Raw genomic sequence first — 16370 nt, forward strand, 5'->3', positions numbered from 1 at the left:
TTACTCAGCCTTCTGCTGCTGCTGCTGCTGCTGCCGGCCCGGGTGCAGCCTGCCCCCACCGGCGCAAAAAGCGGTCGCCAGCCGGCGCTCGGCCAGCCTTGAACCTTGACTGGCGGCTGGCGGCAGTGCGGCGGCCGATGTCTCGCGCTGAGCACACTGCTCGCAGCCGGCCGGAGCAGAGGCGTGGCGAGCTGCCAGCTGACTGGCGGCCGCTGCACCGGCCTGACCGGTTGCCGTGCCGCTGACCTGACCGGTCGAATCATAACCCAGGATAGGATCCAGCCAACAAAAACCAACCAAACTGACAAAGAGCAGCGTATGAAGTGAAGCTTCGTCAGAATCGACCCCACGCGTGATGCGTGCCGGTTCGACGCACCGGGTGTCTCTCAGGGAGGCAGTACCGGGGCGGCGAGCACCAACTAGCTGGCCTGCGCCGCTGTCGCGCTGATGAGCCAGCCGGCGCTAATCCAAGCCGAGCTATCGACCCCAGTCCGCGGCCGGTCAACTCCATAGCCGGCCGCACCGCCGCAAAAACGGCCGCCACCACCGGCTCCAGTCAGCCGGCCCACCAGGAAGGCCGGTCACCAGTCGCTCGGCCGGACAGTGAACCAGCCGTGTGTCCGCTGGTGCCGCGCCGCTGGTGTTGGCTGGTGCGCCGCAGGTGCTGGTGCCGCTCCGGCAGCAGCTGACACCCCCGAGCAGCATTCCGGCGGGTGCCGGGGAACCGTGACCACACCTGCCGCCCACGGCCGGGTCCACGAACCGGGCGCACGTCACCGGCCGTCCCGGCGCCGCGGGGCCGCCGTCGGTGCGTCAGCAGCGCTGCACGGCCGACGGTGCGTCAGCAGGCAGCAGCAGCACCGCTGGGCTGTTGGCGCTACACGTCAGCGGCGCCATACGGTCGTCGGTGCGTCAGCAGGCAGCAGCAGCACCGCTGGGCTGTTGGCGCTATACGTCCGTCGGTGCGTCAGCGGCGCCACACGGCCAGTCCGTCGAAATAGACCTTCGCAGCCACCGCGGCGGAGCTTTCTTGACGCAACCACCGGCCGCCAGCTGCAACCAGCGGGTGGCGCAACCGGCCGCCTGTGGACCGCCGCGCACCGAACGGCCGCCGCCGCCGCTCGCGTTCGTTACGGCAAACCGAAGCGGAAATCATTAATGCCCGCTGGCGGAAGTGGGAGGTCGGCCAGCCACGGCCCAGCGGCTGTGGCACGGGCGCCGGCCGGAGCCGTATCGGGCCGTCGCTCGGCTGCAGCGGCCGGCGCGGCGGCGGCAGCGGGCCTGGCCGGGCAGCGGCGCCGCCAGGGCAGGCCTGGCCGGAGCAGTCGGACCACCAGTGGCGGAGGCACCCACCGACCATCGGGCGGCACGCCATACAAAATAAAATATCGCAGTAGTTGAGACAAGACGCGAGGAACTAATGAGCTCATTGGAGCCAAAAGACATTGCAATGTTGTAGCAACAAACATTTTTACATGCATTATTGCATACATTTCAGCAACGACGCGGCTCATTCTAACAGCCGAACCGGTTTTCCCTTTGTGGACTAATGGCCGCAGAGGAGGGCTGCCCTTGCCGTCTCCTACCAGATACCGTTTACCCTGCTACGACCCCCACCCGTGGCCCCAGAATATCCACCTCCCGGTCTCTCAGTGCTGCCGTCGCCCTGCAGCGCGGCACCCCAGCTGGCGCTCCCCAGGCCACGATCAGGTGACGCTCCCCTGCGCCGCGGGCGTCATCCTATCCGGCGGCGGCGGCGGCGGCGGCAGCGGCGGCGGCGGCGCGGCGCACCCCGCCCCGAGCGGCCCGGCATGTCCGACCGGCGGACCCAGCCACCCCGCGCCGCCGCCGGGCCCTTGTATAATTCACAAAATGTCTCTCCACCCCCTTCTTAGACCTCATCACAGATCCTACCTTACGGGGACGTTTTTACGAACAAACACCCTCCAGCACTTGTTAGGTGTTATTGCGCCACGAAGGGCCAAAGTCCCAGCCAGTACCGGCGGCGCAGCGACCATCTAGCGCGCCGATTGGAGCCGCCCGTCGATAAGGGTCAGAATGGCGTGGGTGATTGCGAAAATATCGTACTTATGCGTCCGGGCGAGGCGGTGGCGAGGCCTTCATCCATTTGGTTCAAAGGCCCCGTGGACGGTAGGGGGGATAAGAGGGCACCTGACTGGCGAACGCGGCCGTTCCGACCCGAGCCGATGGATTCCACGGCACCCCGACCGGTAACACAGTTTCATCCCCCGCGGCGCCGCCGGCGGACACACGCGATGACGCACACGGTGACGCACGCGCCGACTACGCGCCGCGCACCCACGGCGGATGGTACGGAAAAGGATTTCCACCGACCTGGCGAGTTGGCAACTATCGAGCAAAAACCGCCTCCAGCGTCGCGGAATGGCAGCCGCACTGCGGGCGGGGGCCGGGTAACGGAAGGCTGCGTGGGACTGGCGAGCTGCGCACAGTGCGACGTGCGCCCGACGCCTGCGCTCTTTGTCGGCGAGTGTGGCAACTCCACAAGCGACGAACGGCGCACGTCTTGAAACGACCCACACTTGATAAATGATATCATGCGTCAAAGCTCAGCGTCCATTGCGGCGAACCAGACAGCAAAGGCTAGTTCGATCTTATCATATCAAGCGATCGATCTTATGATAAGGTAGTGATAGCGAAGTGATAAGCTGTTATAACCCTCAGCAAAAAAGCGTAGAATATTACCGAAAAACGGCAGTGAAGGATAAATAGAACTTTGTTCATCAGACAAATTCAGGCTGCCTTTTCGGACCGATGAGCACGCTATCAAAGTCCCATAAGGCAGCGCCGGCCGCCGGCCTGGAATGCTTTCAGTCATCTGGCTGGATTGAACGGGCCGGTCGGAAAGGGACGGGCTGGGGACGGGCGGGGATGGGCTGGGGACGGGAATAGGGACGGGGAGCGAGCGCCTCCGACCGCCAGTCGAGCCGAGGGGAGGGGAGCCAGGCAGGTCTGGTATGCCGGCAATGTCCTCCCCTCGCCGGCGGCGCTGCCGGACGCGGTGGCGGCGCCGGCGCGCGGCGGCGCGTCTGGCTTCGACCCGGCTGCGGTGAACAGGTGTGCCGCCTCGCTCCGGCACCACCCGGCGCCGCGCCACCCCTCCTGCTTGTGCCGCAGCCGGCTGGACCGCAGCCGCGGCTCACCGACAGGGTTTCAGCCGCCGCACCAGGGTTTCAGCGAACGGTAAATAGCCGCCTGGTCCGCGCAGTGGAGGAGGGCGCTGGACGGTGAGACAGACTGGTTTTCGGCAGAGCTGCGGACGGCCAGCGGCAGCCGCACGGCGCGGCGCCCGTATCCGGGCCGGCAGGTGGGCCCGCGGCCGCCCAGTTCCCGACGGCGCAGCGCGGCCCGGGGGAACGGGGAGGGGCAGGTCGTCGCCCTCGCTCCCCCTCTCGGAACTCACACACCCCGATGATCCGAGCTAACGAACCGCATGCCGAAAAAGAGGGGGAGAGGGAGGCAGCGAGGGAGGGGTAGGGAGCCGGGCAGCTGTACCGATGTAGTCCACCTGTCGTGTTTGGCGGCGCATTCCCCCACAGGGGGTGCGCGCTGGGTGCAACTTGTCACCAAACTACTGGATAGCGGGCCCATCGATCCACGGGCACCTCAAACAATGGAGCCGCAACCACACCAGGTTTTAATGAAAAGTTGCAAAGACAAATTAAAAAGCGGCAATTTTTAGAGTCAGTGACCTCCAGAGGCCAAATGTGGACACGAAGCAAATCAGCCGACGCACATTGAAAGTATATTCATTATCAAGTTTTAGTTTCGCACAATATCTGCCCATTTTCGACCCAGAGTAGATGGTTCGGGGAGTTCCTCACTTTCCTCCATATTCGCCTCCTAGTTTCTACCTTACCCAAACTCCAGTACTCGGAAAGAAGCAGCCATGAGGCTTTGCTTTGTGCTTGGAAAACAATAATATGTTTCCGTTTAAAGACCATTTCTAACATTTACATTGAACTTTGTATTGTATTGTATTGTTACGAGCGAGCGAGCGCAGCGAGCGAAGTGAGTCTTTTCAATATAACGGAAAAATCTCAGTATGAGCGGCCCGGCCCGGCCCGGCCCGGCCCGGCCTGTAACGCTTTTGAGAGGCTTATATCTCAGCAACCGCTGGACCGATTGGCCTGCGGTCTTTTTTGTTGGGTAGCCCCATCCCTTCTACCCCGTAATTGACTACTTTTGATACATCTCAGTGACCGTCGTGGCACGTGCCACGTGAAAAGTCAAGGGTGTTCAAGCTGTTTTGCAAAAGTAGTGATTTTGAGAGGCTCATATCTCAGCAGCCGCTTGAGCGATTGACTTGCGGTAATTTTTGTAGGGTAGCAGCATCCCTTCTACCCAAAATAGGATACTCTCGATGCATGTGGGTCACCCCCAGTGCACGTGCAAAATACAACAATAAGAGGTGCCAAATTTGTTCCCATTTCCGTAACTCGGTAATTACTGGGGCGATTTCGCTGAAACTTGGCATACAGGTAGGCACCCACCAGGCAATGCATTCCCATGTGTTGCGGTTAGGGTGCTACTGCACGTGCGCACGTGCAGAGGGCGTTTCCAGATCTCGAGAATCTCGAGAGATTGCGCTCAAATTTAGTACACGGTTGGGGACCAGTTAGTAGGGTGCCGTGCAAAAGTCATTTTGGACCCCGTTTGCACGTGCGCACGTGCAGAATGCCGCTTCCAGATCTCAGGAACGGCTGGGCCGATTGCGTTCAAATTTGGCACACCGCTAGCGACCAGTTAGAAGGGTGCTTTGCGCAAGCCCGTTGGAAGCACCCTCTCGCCCTTCCGCACGTGCAGGGCTCACTATCTCGCTCGCTCGTTCTTCGCCCAAAAGGCGTTTTACTGGTATTGTATTTACATTTAAGAGCGATCCACATACAAAGTGCGTGGCGATTACCCGTTCAGATAAAGAATAAATGTTCCCTATAATTTGCACAGCTTTTTACAAAACATCGGTCCGTAATATCACATCCAGGACACCACCGCTAGCCGGTTCGGCTTTCAGTCCAGCAGCGGCCGTCGCCGGCCATGTTTCGGGCCAGCCCGGCCCCAGCGGCCACCTGTGCCGCCTTATCGCGCGCCGCCGCCGCCGCCGCCGGCTGGCCGAGGGTGCAGCCGTGCAGCCGGTCGGCGGCCGCCGCCGCTGGCGCGCTGCCAGCACGGCCGCTCACGCAGCCGGCCAGCCCACCGCCGTGGCCCGGCGCCGCCCCAGCCCAGCCGCCCTTATCTGGCATCGCCGCACCGCCGATCCGGCGAAAATGCTGAAAGCCCAGGCGGCGGCGGAGGGACGATACTTCACTGTTCAGACTTTGTCGAACTCTAAGCCCATCTCTGAGAGTCGATATTAGGTTGTCGCTTAGTTGGCTGCGCCATCTCAAAGTGCAGCGGAGTCCCGAGTCGACCACCCCGGAGCCGCGAGTGACCCAGCGGAGCTCCCACAGGCAGCGACAACCATCCGCGACGGAGGAGCACTTCATAGCACTGCATTGGGGTACCGGTACACGTTCAGGACAGGGCCGGCTGAAGAGCTGCAGCCAGCCGGCCGAGTCAGCACTCCACCCGCGGTATCGGGCGGCTCGGCTTGGCGGCTGGCGCAGCAGCACGGAAACCGTGCGTGCGGCGGCCGCACACGGCCGGCCTGGCGTCGCGCCCGCTGCCGACATCGACCGAGCCGGCGGCGGCGACCACAAGGCCAGCCAGCCAGCCAGCCAGCCAGCCGGCGGCGTGGGACCGCAGGCCGGCGCCGGTCCACTCACCGTCATTGATGACGTCATAGGTGGGCGACATGCGCTGGTGAGCGTCCATGGTGACCGGGTTCAGGCCGGGAGAGAGGTTCAGCACCGGTGGCGAGTGCGCGCCGAACAGAGGCGTCTCCTGCAAAACAGAACAGACACAACGTCAGCGGCAGTCAGCTGCTGGGCGACACAGCAGACGGTAACAGCCGGGCAGCAGCGGTAACAGTCGTCCCTGACGGTAACAGACTACTGAGGGTAACACATCAGACGGTAGCAGTCCGACAGTAATGGTAACAGTCCGTCCCTGACGGTAAAGGTCCACCTGAGGGCAACACAGCAGACGATAACGGGCCAAAAGTAGCGTCAACAGTCCACCACTGACGGAAACAGACCACTGGTGGCAACAAAGCAGACGGTTACAACCCGACAGAAGCGGTAACAGGCAACAGTCCGTCACTGACGGTAACAACTAACAGGCAACAGTCCACTGAGGGCGCCACAATAATCGGTAACAACCAGACAATAACGCAGGCAACAGGTAGCCTGCACGCAGGCACAGACAGCAACAAGCAGTAGCGCACAGTGAGGGCAACATATTGACGGTAACAGTCCAACAGTAACAACAGCAGGCAACAGTTCGTCACTGACGGTAACGGGCCGATGAGAGCGACACAACACACCGTGTCAAACAGCGTTAAACTTCCAACACCAGTCGCAAGCCAGTGCAAGCCAGTCGCTCACTGCTCTCACAGAACACCGTGGTACAATAGAACACACTGTTCTCACAGAACACTGCCCTCATAGCACGATGCGGTACACAGCACATCATGGCGCAGCTCTACACAGACGGCACAGTCACAAAAATTCGACACAAAACACTGTGTTACAGTCTCACATTGTTCTCACAGTACACCGTACAGCCAGCCTCGGCAGCGTGTGGCAGTGCCCAACACAGACAGCACAGTATAGCACACATATATAGTCGAAAGAGCACACTGATATAATAGAGTACACAAGGCATAACACCACACTGGCGGTACAACACGTTGTGGTGCAGTCTCACACAGACAGCAAAGCACAATGTGGTAAAACCTCACGCTGATGACACAGCACACTGGAACAGGTCTACGTATGAAACACAGCACAGTGCACACTGTGGTACACCCTCACACGCGACGACACAACACACTGAGATAGAGCACACTGTGACTTAGCGTCACACGGACGGCGCAGCACACTAGCGAAGTCCTTCACAGCCGACACAATACATTGTGATACAGCAGCACGCAGACGGCGCAGCATACTGGCACGGTTTCACGCATAGGACACAACACACTCATGTGACAATGTGTCACAACGCTCACATGGCACTAAGCACACTCTGTGGCACGGCTTAGCACCGCTTGCTAAAAACAGTGCAATGTGGCCAACCAGCCACACGCAGTCGACTTGGCGTACTGTCGCCAACTAACCGCACACATGTGACACAATACACTGTAACCAAACCAAACGCATGTGACACAGCTCACCGTGGCCAACGAGCCTCGCATGGGGACACATTACACACGGGAACGAAACGGACACGGGAACGAAACGGACACGGGAACGAAACTGACACGGGAACGAAACGGACACGGGAACGAAACGGCCGTGTTCCCAACAGTCTCACACCGGCGGCGCAGAGGATTGCCATACCTACATGCGTGTTTCGCCTGAGGCGGTCAGAGAGTTCGGTAATTTTTGGGTCAGAGGGCCCACCCCGGTCCCCGCCGAGCGACTGACCTGGTGAAGGACGTTGATGTTGAGCGGCGGGGAGGTCTGGGCGGCGGCGCCGGCCTGGCCGCACTCGGCTCCGAAGAGGACGGGCGCAGACGAGGAGGGCACAGACATCACCGGCTTGTCACCATGGTGGCGGCCCTGCTCGGACGTGGCCACTGGCATCGCAGGCGGGGCCGGCACACAGCGCTCCTGTCGGCACACACACGGCCGGCCGGCCACTATCAGCCGGCGCACGCGCACTGACGCACCCCCGACACCGACCGGCGCAGGGCGGCCCGCCGGGCACCGCCAGCTGCAGAGCAGGGCACGGACACAGCACCCAGCTCTCAGCTCCCACCGCCTTCGGCAGCAGAACCAATCCAAATAGTTTCCAAACTGTCGTTTTCAACATAAGCGCCTCAGTGATTCGCAATTAAACAGTTCCTTTCTAAGGAGCTCGCAAATACAAAGAGATATTTGTTCAGTTTTTGATTTATTCATGGCAGATCAAGGATTTTTAGAGTGAGAAAGACGGCATTTTCCCCACACATTGATGAGTTCGAACTTCCATAGCAGCTGGTGAAATGTAACTTAGGTACGCTGACAAGAAGCATGTTCCGTCGTATCTTCTGTAAAGTGTGGAGTGTATTTTGCACGCATTTGCCCAGTTACAAACCCATGAAAAGAAGCAAAAATCGTGTCAGCAGCGCCGTCGGAACTATTATTGACGAGAAGAATTCACTGGTGTTTGCAAAAATAAAGAGCGAGGTAACCTAATGACCTGAAGCATATTTGAATCTATTTCATTTTATCTCGCTAGAAATTAAAGTATACAGTAACCAGGGATCAACTCAGGTCAGTGGCCTGACCTTTAACTAATTGATTGGGATCCATCGGATTTACCCATTCATCAAAACATTACATTATAGTTCAAAGTTATGCCTTATCTCCAAAGGTTCATTGAAGGCTTGTCTGACGAAACCGGCGATGAACTCTTTATTCATTATCTAAGCTGGTCGTATAGCCTCTTGACCTAGCATCGGGTCATTCTTCATCAGAGAATCGCCAAGGAATGATCGCTTTTCGCAGGTAACTGGGAGCTTCCGCGGGCTCTAACAAATGGCGAGGCGTCCAGCAACGAAACCCATCACATAATGGAGTTACATCACCTACCCCCCCCCCCCCCCCGTACAGGTGAGGACTGAGGAACGATGGCACGGCTGTAGCGGTGCATTGACCTGACCCGGAGTCGGAGTCGAAACCGACCAGGAGTGCGCAGGTGGAGCAACGCCACGTGTCTTTGAAATCCTGCTAGGAGTGAGGATTATTGAATTGATTGTTAAACAAAATTGCATGTATTTCGAGCACTGAACTCTAATATATACTGGAAGGAGCATTGGTGACTTGTTTTTGTCTATCGATTTCCGCCATGTTGTGTATACCAGAAATATAAATTGCATGTACGGTAGCAGAGGTGCAGTTTAGTGAGAGGTACACTACTCAAAAGTGCTGCTGCTTCATGCTTGCAGTTTGATTGCAGTGATCAACTTTTCAAGACTTTGGTATACACAACATGGCGGAAATCGTTAGACATTCTGGCCCATATATGGCCAAGGCGAGTGCCTCCCCCTGATTTCGAGTCTTCCAAAACAATCTGCATGTATTTCGAGTCATCAAACCAATCTAGACTTAAAACTTTATTAGTGCAAGTTTCAAAGATAACACTTTCACAAAACGGATGGATGGAGAAATATTGTGGTGGCATAAATTTCAGCAAAGGTAAGCCTAAATCAGACTAATTCCATTTCATTGCATAAATTAATACAAAATACTTGTTCTTGGTGAATTTGTATTCACAGGGCAGGGTGAACCTGCTTTGAGCTTTTAACCTTCCAGGCGGTGGGGGGGGCAATTTTTTGCCCCCCCCCCCTTTACTTTTTTCGATATATCTCGAGAACCGCTGCGCCGATCGTCACCAAACTTTCAGTACCCTCCCGAGAACAGCTTGCGCACATGGTGACCAAAAATTTTTCCAAAGGCTATGATAGGTTGGCCGCTAATGACGTAAGAGTGACGTCATTTTTGCCATTTTCGACCCAAAAAAAGGTTTCGCGGGAAGAGCTGTCAGGCCTACAGCTTTAGAGATACAGAAAAATGTTTTAGACATAAGAGGTGTGGAATCAAAAGGGCTACAAAACTGCTATTTCGGTTTTTCAATTTTTTTGGATTTTGACCCCAAAAATCAAAAAATAGATTTTTTGAATATAATAGCCAAAAAATCCAAAAAGTTTTTTGAATTTCGAAAAAACGGAATATATGTGATAGTCCCTACCGCCTTCTATCTACATACCAAATTTGAGATCGATACCTCGTTTTTTGGCCAAGTTATAGCGAAAAAACTGTTCAAAATTGATGACGTCAAATTTTCAAACTCAATTTTTAGCAATTCTAGACCTCGTAGCGCAAAACAAAGACCACCATTAGACTCCCCGTGACGAGCTGCATCGAATCGATACCCATTTTGCGCAAAAATATCAACTTTGAAATTTGACCTTTTTTGACCTGACCTTGACCTGACCTCCACCAGAAAGTGACCTAAACCGTACCTGATGCTCTTATAAACAACACCATTGAGTTGGAAATGAAAAACTGGCCATAAAACTTGCATCACATAACCTTAGTAAAGTTGGGCTCATGTGGTGACCCTTGGTGACCTGACCTGTGACCTGACCTGGTATGACCAGTGACTTCTAATAGCAACATATGTACTAGACAACTGACGCCTTATCGCTGATTTTCGACAAAATGCGTTTTACTCGGTGTTATAGCGCTTTCCCTAGAAGCCCTGTGAACGGTGAAACATTTTATCTTTGACCTGACCTGTGACGTCATCGGTGACCCCGAGGTCAATGAAATTTGGTTTCCCTCGACAAATTTGACAGGGCTATCGAACGCCGTTTGAATTTTTCGGATCCGTCCAGTAGTTTCGGAGATACGGGGGGGGGCAAAAAAGTGCCCCCCCCCCCCACCGCGTGGAAGGTGGCTGGTAGGCCCACCGCCTGCCGGGTTAACACATACTTTCTGATGATTCATATCATTCATTTCATATCATCATTTAAGCATTACACATTTACATATGTACAATGTGTATTACACTATATAGTTGGCATTGTTAACTTGTAACTATTATACAGTTTATATGATAAATGATTATCATACTTTATTTTTTAAAGCAGGAATATGATTGATGCATTAAGTCTGTACCTTCCTACCTTGCATGTTAAAGAAAAATTGAATTAAGAATGGTAACAATGAGTTCCTTCCATCATCCAATTTGTTCCATCACTATTAAAATTTGGTTAAAACCACCTTATCAGAAATTTGATGTGTTCCAATCCTTATAAGGGCTTAGTACCTACCATCAACAATCAAAAGAACCTTTTCAATTTCCTTTTGCAGACATTAAATTTGCCAGCAATCAAACTTAAGTTTTAAACATTGACATGGACTTAACATGGCAATCTATGCAAATACAACACTGACCTATTACCAAAAAATAATTGGCACCTATACTATTCTAGGCCTATGCCAATGCCTACCTTATCACCCAAAGAAGTTGAAGTATGCCTGCGGCTGGAAAGTTCCTGTGCTGGTGGGGTGGTGGCAGTGCCACAGTGGTACCCATTCCAAAACACCTTTTTGCAGGCTAATGTGCAATTGTCTTGTTACCATCTTACACTCTACCCTCTTACTCTTTATCACCAATTTATTTTATTGCCAACATTGCAAGTGAAATACTGATATTCTGCTATACCTAAGGCCAATGCTCTTGCTTGTCCATTGCCATAAAACCCTTTCAGCTTTCAATCTTCATTCTACAATCCACTTCAAAACTAAAAGAATGGTTGTTAGCATCGTTAGCATGAAACAAGAGACATTCGTAAAAAGATAGCAAAAGACAGATCAAGATGGTTAAAATTAGATTTCAGACTTGTGCTATGAAACACAGCAATACAAACAGACCGAGACTGAGACTGACTGACCCCATTGCCAGTAGGAACGGAAAATCGGCCAGCAGCACGAACACCTGAAAAGTCATCTGACCGTGCATTATACACTGTGATCTGATCCAATCTGGCCTACCTACCTTTTGATGATTTTTCAAAATTGGAGTCGAACTGACTGGCCCGGGATCACAAAGGGCCGTCTTGTCCAATGTGAAGCTTCAGTATTCTTTGTTTCAAATGCCAGCGGGAATCGACGCCACCTTATCCCCAAAATATCAGCCACTGACCACCACACGGCTCGTCCCAGCGGCCAGCACTGGCCAGCACCAGCCAGCACCCAGCACCAGCACCACCAGCACCACACGTCCACGACGACGGACTGCGCCACTGCTCGGCACCCCTGATGGTTCAGCTGATTGTAAACAATACATCGAAGCCACATATTCTATTTTTTTCCACTAAAATCATCATTGACATTTTGAAAATATTTTTTAGCATTATTGGATAATGCGCATAGACAAGGATCTTAATATTTCTTAGTAAAATATTGCCTCGAAATGGAAAATTATGAAATAGTACACATACGAAAGAAAATAGTTCAGCTGTAAGACCACCATTGGTGGGAAATCTATGACGTCAGAATGACGCAGCGTAGCTGGTATTCTAGACCAATCACCGAGTACTGTGTGCCGCTTTTCAGAAACTACTTTCAAGTGACTATTGCGCCAGACGGAAAATGACGCTGGAGAGGAGGGGACGTGTTTGGAGTTAGCGTAAAGCCACGGCTTTGTGTGATCATTTGTGATATTTCAGAGTGTGTGGGCGAGTGAATTATTTGTAAGTATACTCTATCTGTCTTGTTTGAGATTTATGTATGATATCATTGCGTTGCAACGATTTATTCCCATGATTTGATGGCCGACATGTTTTCTTTGTTCTCCCAGCTGGATATCGGTTGATGCAGTTTTAATTAGTCATATCAATATGCGAGCATGTTTGCTGCTCTTATGGATGTAAGATTCATTCTTTAAGCATAGTTGTTTTTGAGGATCCCATAAATCATGCTTAAAGAAGATATGATTAGAAATATTAAAATACTGAGATTTTTTAGGGGAAGTATTCAAATAGGTTGGTGCAATAACCCAATTTCACTATGTATTTTGCATATTCATTATTTGTGTATCATGTAGACAACAGCGTAGGTAAATTAATTGATAAATACTTTCACAAAATAAGTTCTTTTACATTATTTGTATTCCGTATAATTCTACACAAGTTAAAAGATAGGTATGAACACATGCTGAGGATTATCAAATGACAGATGTGTTGGGTTTGATCACCTCAGAGTAACTTTGTACCTATTATGTGTGTCATGGAGCTACTTATTTATGAACCAAATTAAAGTATTAAAATTCTATATTGGTTTATTGGTTTTGATATGTATTGATATAATGCCTTTAACATTAAAAATCTCATTGAAATGTCTAAATATTCAATATTAGTATGATTTCCTGAATAAAAATGCTAGGGCCAAAGTAAAATATTCATTTATCAACTTAAATTTGAAAATAAGGTGTTAGAACAGTTAGTTCATGCTATTTTTCTATTCTGCTAAACATTTTTGTGCTTATTTGTAGTGTTAGCACTAAGATTGAATGGCATGTATGTCATGGCAGAACTGTTTCAGTGCACAAAGACTTTCAGAATAGGAATGTGATTCAACAGTTCAATATTCCTGAACTAGTGATGAGCTATTTATTGGTAACTTGATTTGATCAGGCTGGTATCATTTGTGTAAAGTTAAGTCACCCATGTCAGGACTCAGCTTAATTCTACATGCTAAAGCTAAGCATGCCTACCTTATGAAGAAAAAGAGTTACCCTTGGATTTCACAAGACATGGAAGTGGAACAATAAGACAACTAAGATCAATTTAACTTTGATGTTAAGTTATAAGTATACACACTACACAGTACATATCAAAACATCTCCAGACTCCAATGTTGTAAAATGTATTATTATGTCAAGACAGATTCTGATCAGGATTATTATGTCAATGTGTTGCTCAACCACAAGGCTTAAAAAAACATGCAAACAAACCAAATAGCATGCTCCCATTGCAACTGGTCATAGCTTTTTTCCAGGGTTTTAACTTTTTAAGTTGCATACATTTCTTTACCATTTCCAATGTTGATGTTCATTATAAATATTGAAACAAAAATATGTTTAGTCGTTGATGTAAAAGGATATAATTTCATTGTGCCTACATACCTATCTCATTGTGACACAAAATTTATGAATTCATGACTCATGCATTCATTTCATTATTTCATCAAACTCCACTAGGTTGCTCCTACTGAGCTAAGCATAAGCATGCATATTTCATGCACAAGACCATATTAGTTTCTTTCAAAGATGCAATTAGAACTTGAAACTCCTAGCTTTATTAGTGAGCCTGTCCACACCATCTTAGATAAAGAAGAGTATCATTGGAGATAAGTTTTGCATGTGCCACAGGATAGGTAACCTAATCAGATGTTTTATTGAAAGTTGAGTATGAGACACAATTTAAGGTAGGTATGTTGCCAAAATTTTCTTGAGATATGCTATTCACTTTTCAGGTCGACACGATTGAGCTGCTAAAGTACAAATAGAGCTTTATCATGGTTCAAACGTGGGGCAGAAGTTCGGTGGTTCGCAGTCAGCCTAGGGTTGTGCAGCCTTCACTGAAGAGGCACAGCCCGTCGCTGCAGGCGTTTGTGACGCCGCCGCGTCCAAAGACGCGCGCGCGACGCACACCACCCGGCACTGTGGCCCATCCGGAGGCGACGTTCAAGCCGATCGCGCCGGAGCGCGCGGCGTCCGCGCCGTCGAGTCCGGTGCGGTCCGAAGGTGGCTGGGAGTCGCCGTTCGCCGGTGCCAAGTTCAGCGAGCCTCCGGAGCCGCAGCATTTGCCGCGGCCGCCCACTCACTGGGCACCACAGATCTCAGCCGCTGTCGGTGACGGCCTGCACGATGCGTCTCGGCTGAAGGTGCTGCTGCAAGCTTGTGCCTGAGGCCGTGCCGCCGCTCGGCAAGTGGCCTCTTACGCTTTCATCAGAGACTCATGGAACGAAGAGTGCCGAAGCACACTCGGACACACGGCTCTTGGCTGTGCTGGGGGCAGTCTGGTGGTTTCCGTCTTGCTTCCACACGCCCGTGGAAGAGGTTATGATTGAATGCATGAAGAGGGATGGTTGGGAGGAATGGGTGGATGTGTGGGTGGGTGTGCGTGCGACTTGACAGGCGCGTTTGTCAAGGTTTCTGTGATGTGTTTTACGATGCTCAAAATAGTCGCTTCTTCCGGCATTTTGGTAATCGATTGTTTCCGGCCCATATCATTAGTCCTTTTACTGTTCAGAAATTGATTCGGTCGTTATCGTATTCTCTGTGTAGTCTTCATTCAGTTAGCGTAAAATGTGCTTCGTTCAGTGTGAGAGTTCAGTATAGGCCAACACTTAAGTTAAGACTATGCGCTTGTTTCAGCAATTAGTGATACCAGTGATAAATATTCATCGATCTTTATCACACTCGACAGCATCAGCAGCAGACCAAATTCGGTTAGTCATTGGTATCCTGTATTCGGTTTTGGCCGTGTGCCTGTTAGTGTTGCGTCGGTATATTTGATTGTGTGGCTGTCTAACGCCTGTCGGGGTCAGTGTCGATCCCCTGTTCCCCTATGGAGACGCCGCTGGCGTTTGGTTTTTACTGGGCCAGAGCGGGATTCGGCAGCGCACGCTGGTGATAGGCGCCAGCCGGCTGGTCCGGTTCGCCACAGCTGTTGGCGTTGGCCGGTCCTCGCGATGCCCGGTGACTGAGCGACGGGGATCTGCCAGCCAGCTCTCAGGCCACCCATCTCCCCCGTATCTCTGTTGTCGAGTGTGTCGATAGAATCCTCACGGTATTGGCTGATAGCGGCGGAGGCGTCCACGCCAGTGGCAAGTTTCTGGTTCTTGTGATGCGCAAGCTCTAGTCAAGGAACTTTGCCACACGTGCGCCTTTTTACCTTGTATATATCGCGTCTGTGAAGATTTATTTTTATTATTGTGGTAGGTTTTAACCGTTTCGGCGAGCTATCGTTGGGCGGACCGCGTCGCGAACCCCCAAGGTTGTCTGTTTGGCGGCTTTGTGCGGTAGGGAAGAGTGCGCGTTCAGATGCGAGGTGCCTTTGTCCGGTAGTACCTGGCCGTGTTGTCGCCACTTCATGTTGTTACGTCCAGTATGGGAAGGCCCGCAGCTCATGCGACAAGCGGGAATAGCGATGGCCTCCCTCGACCAAATTTCGGCAAACGATTGGTGGGTGAGTCCCGCAGTCTTTCTTGTGCCAAGTACAAAGACGTCACTGGCCAGGTACTACGCCCCCCACCATGCGAATACTAGATGCGGAGTGTTGCTTCAGTACCGTGTTGGACTTGTTGACCGGCGACGGGGACCGGCGATGTGCAAGAAGGCGCCGCCATCCGTCCTCGCCCGGTGCGGGATGATGATGATGGAATAAGCGGAAGGCTAGTATTGTTGGGGGTCAACGATTCTTCAAAGCTGTGCAGTACAAAGTCACCACATTCCAATCAGCTTGAATCTGGACACATGGTGCACTCGGTCTTGTCCCGCCTCTGACCCGAAGACGCGGGGGTCATGGCTGTGAACCGATGGGCTTCCCTCGCTCTGTGACCGCCGCCCTTCGACAGCTCGCCGAAAGCGTTGCTAAAACGATGAACAGCATTGTTAATGTGAACATTGGGTGCGCGTTATCAGCAACCGCTGACCAGTCTGCTCCAAGCCAG

The 16370-nt window shown here is 52.1% G+C and overlaps 1 protein-coding gene and 1 long non-coding RNA gene across 2 annotated transcripts in view; one reads left to right on the top strand and one right to left on the bottom strand.

Annotated features, from left to right (window-relative positions):
• Window positions 1-11936, bottom strand: part of LOC122381214 (RING finger protein 44-like) — a 41388-nt gene extending 29452 nt beyond the window's left edge. Inside the window, exons 1-3 of the mRNA XM_043365132.1 lie at window positions 11689-11936; window positions 7566-7751; window positions 5805-5922 (exon numbers count right to left, since the gene is read on the bottom strand). Coding sequence (XP_043221067.1) covers window positions 5805-5922; window positions 7566-7724 — 277 coding nt within the window. The 5' untranslated portion in view covers window positions 7725-7751; window positions 11689-11936. The remainder of the gene's footprint in view (window positions 1-5804; window positions 5923-7565; window positions 7752-11688) is intronic.
• Window positions 9157-15791, top strand: LOC122381215. The gene is made up of 3 exons (XR_006256492.1): window positions 9157-9320; window positions 12249-12385; window positions 14169-15791. It is a non-coding gene; the product is annotated as an uncharacterized LOC122381215 (long non-coding RNA).
• Window positions 15792-16370: the final 579 nt, after the last annotated feature.

The sequence above is a fragment of the Amphibalanus amphitrite genome, unplaced genomic scaffold (genome assembly GCF_019059575.1).
Source record: "Amphibalanus amphitrite isolate SeventyFive unplaced genomic scaffold, NRLGWU_Aamphi_draft 000116F_arrow, whole genome shotgun sequence".
Lineage (NCBI taxonomy): Eukaryota > Metazoa > Arthropoda > Thecostraca > Balanomorpha > Balanidae > Amphibalanus > Amphibalanus amphitrite.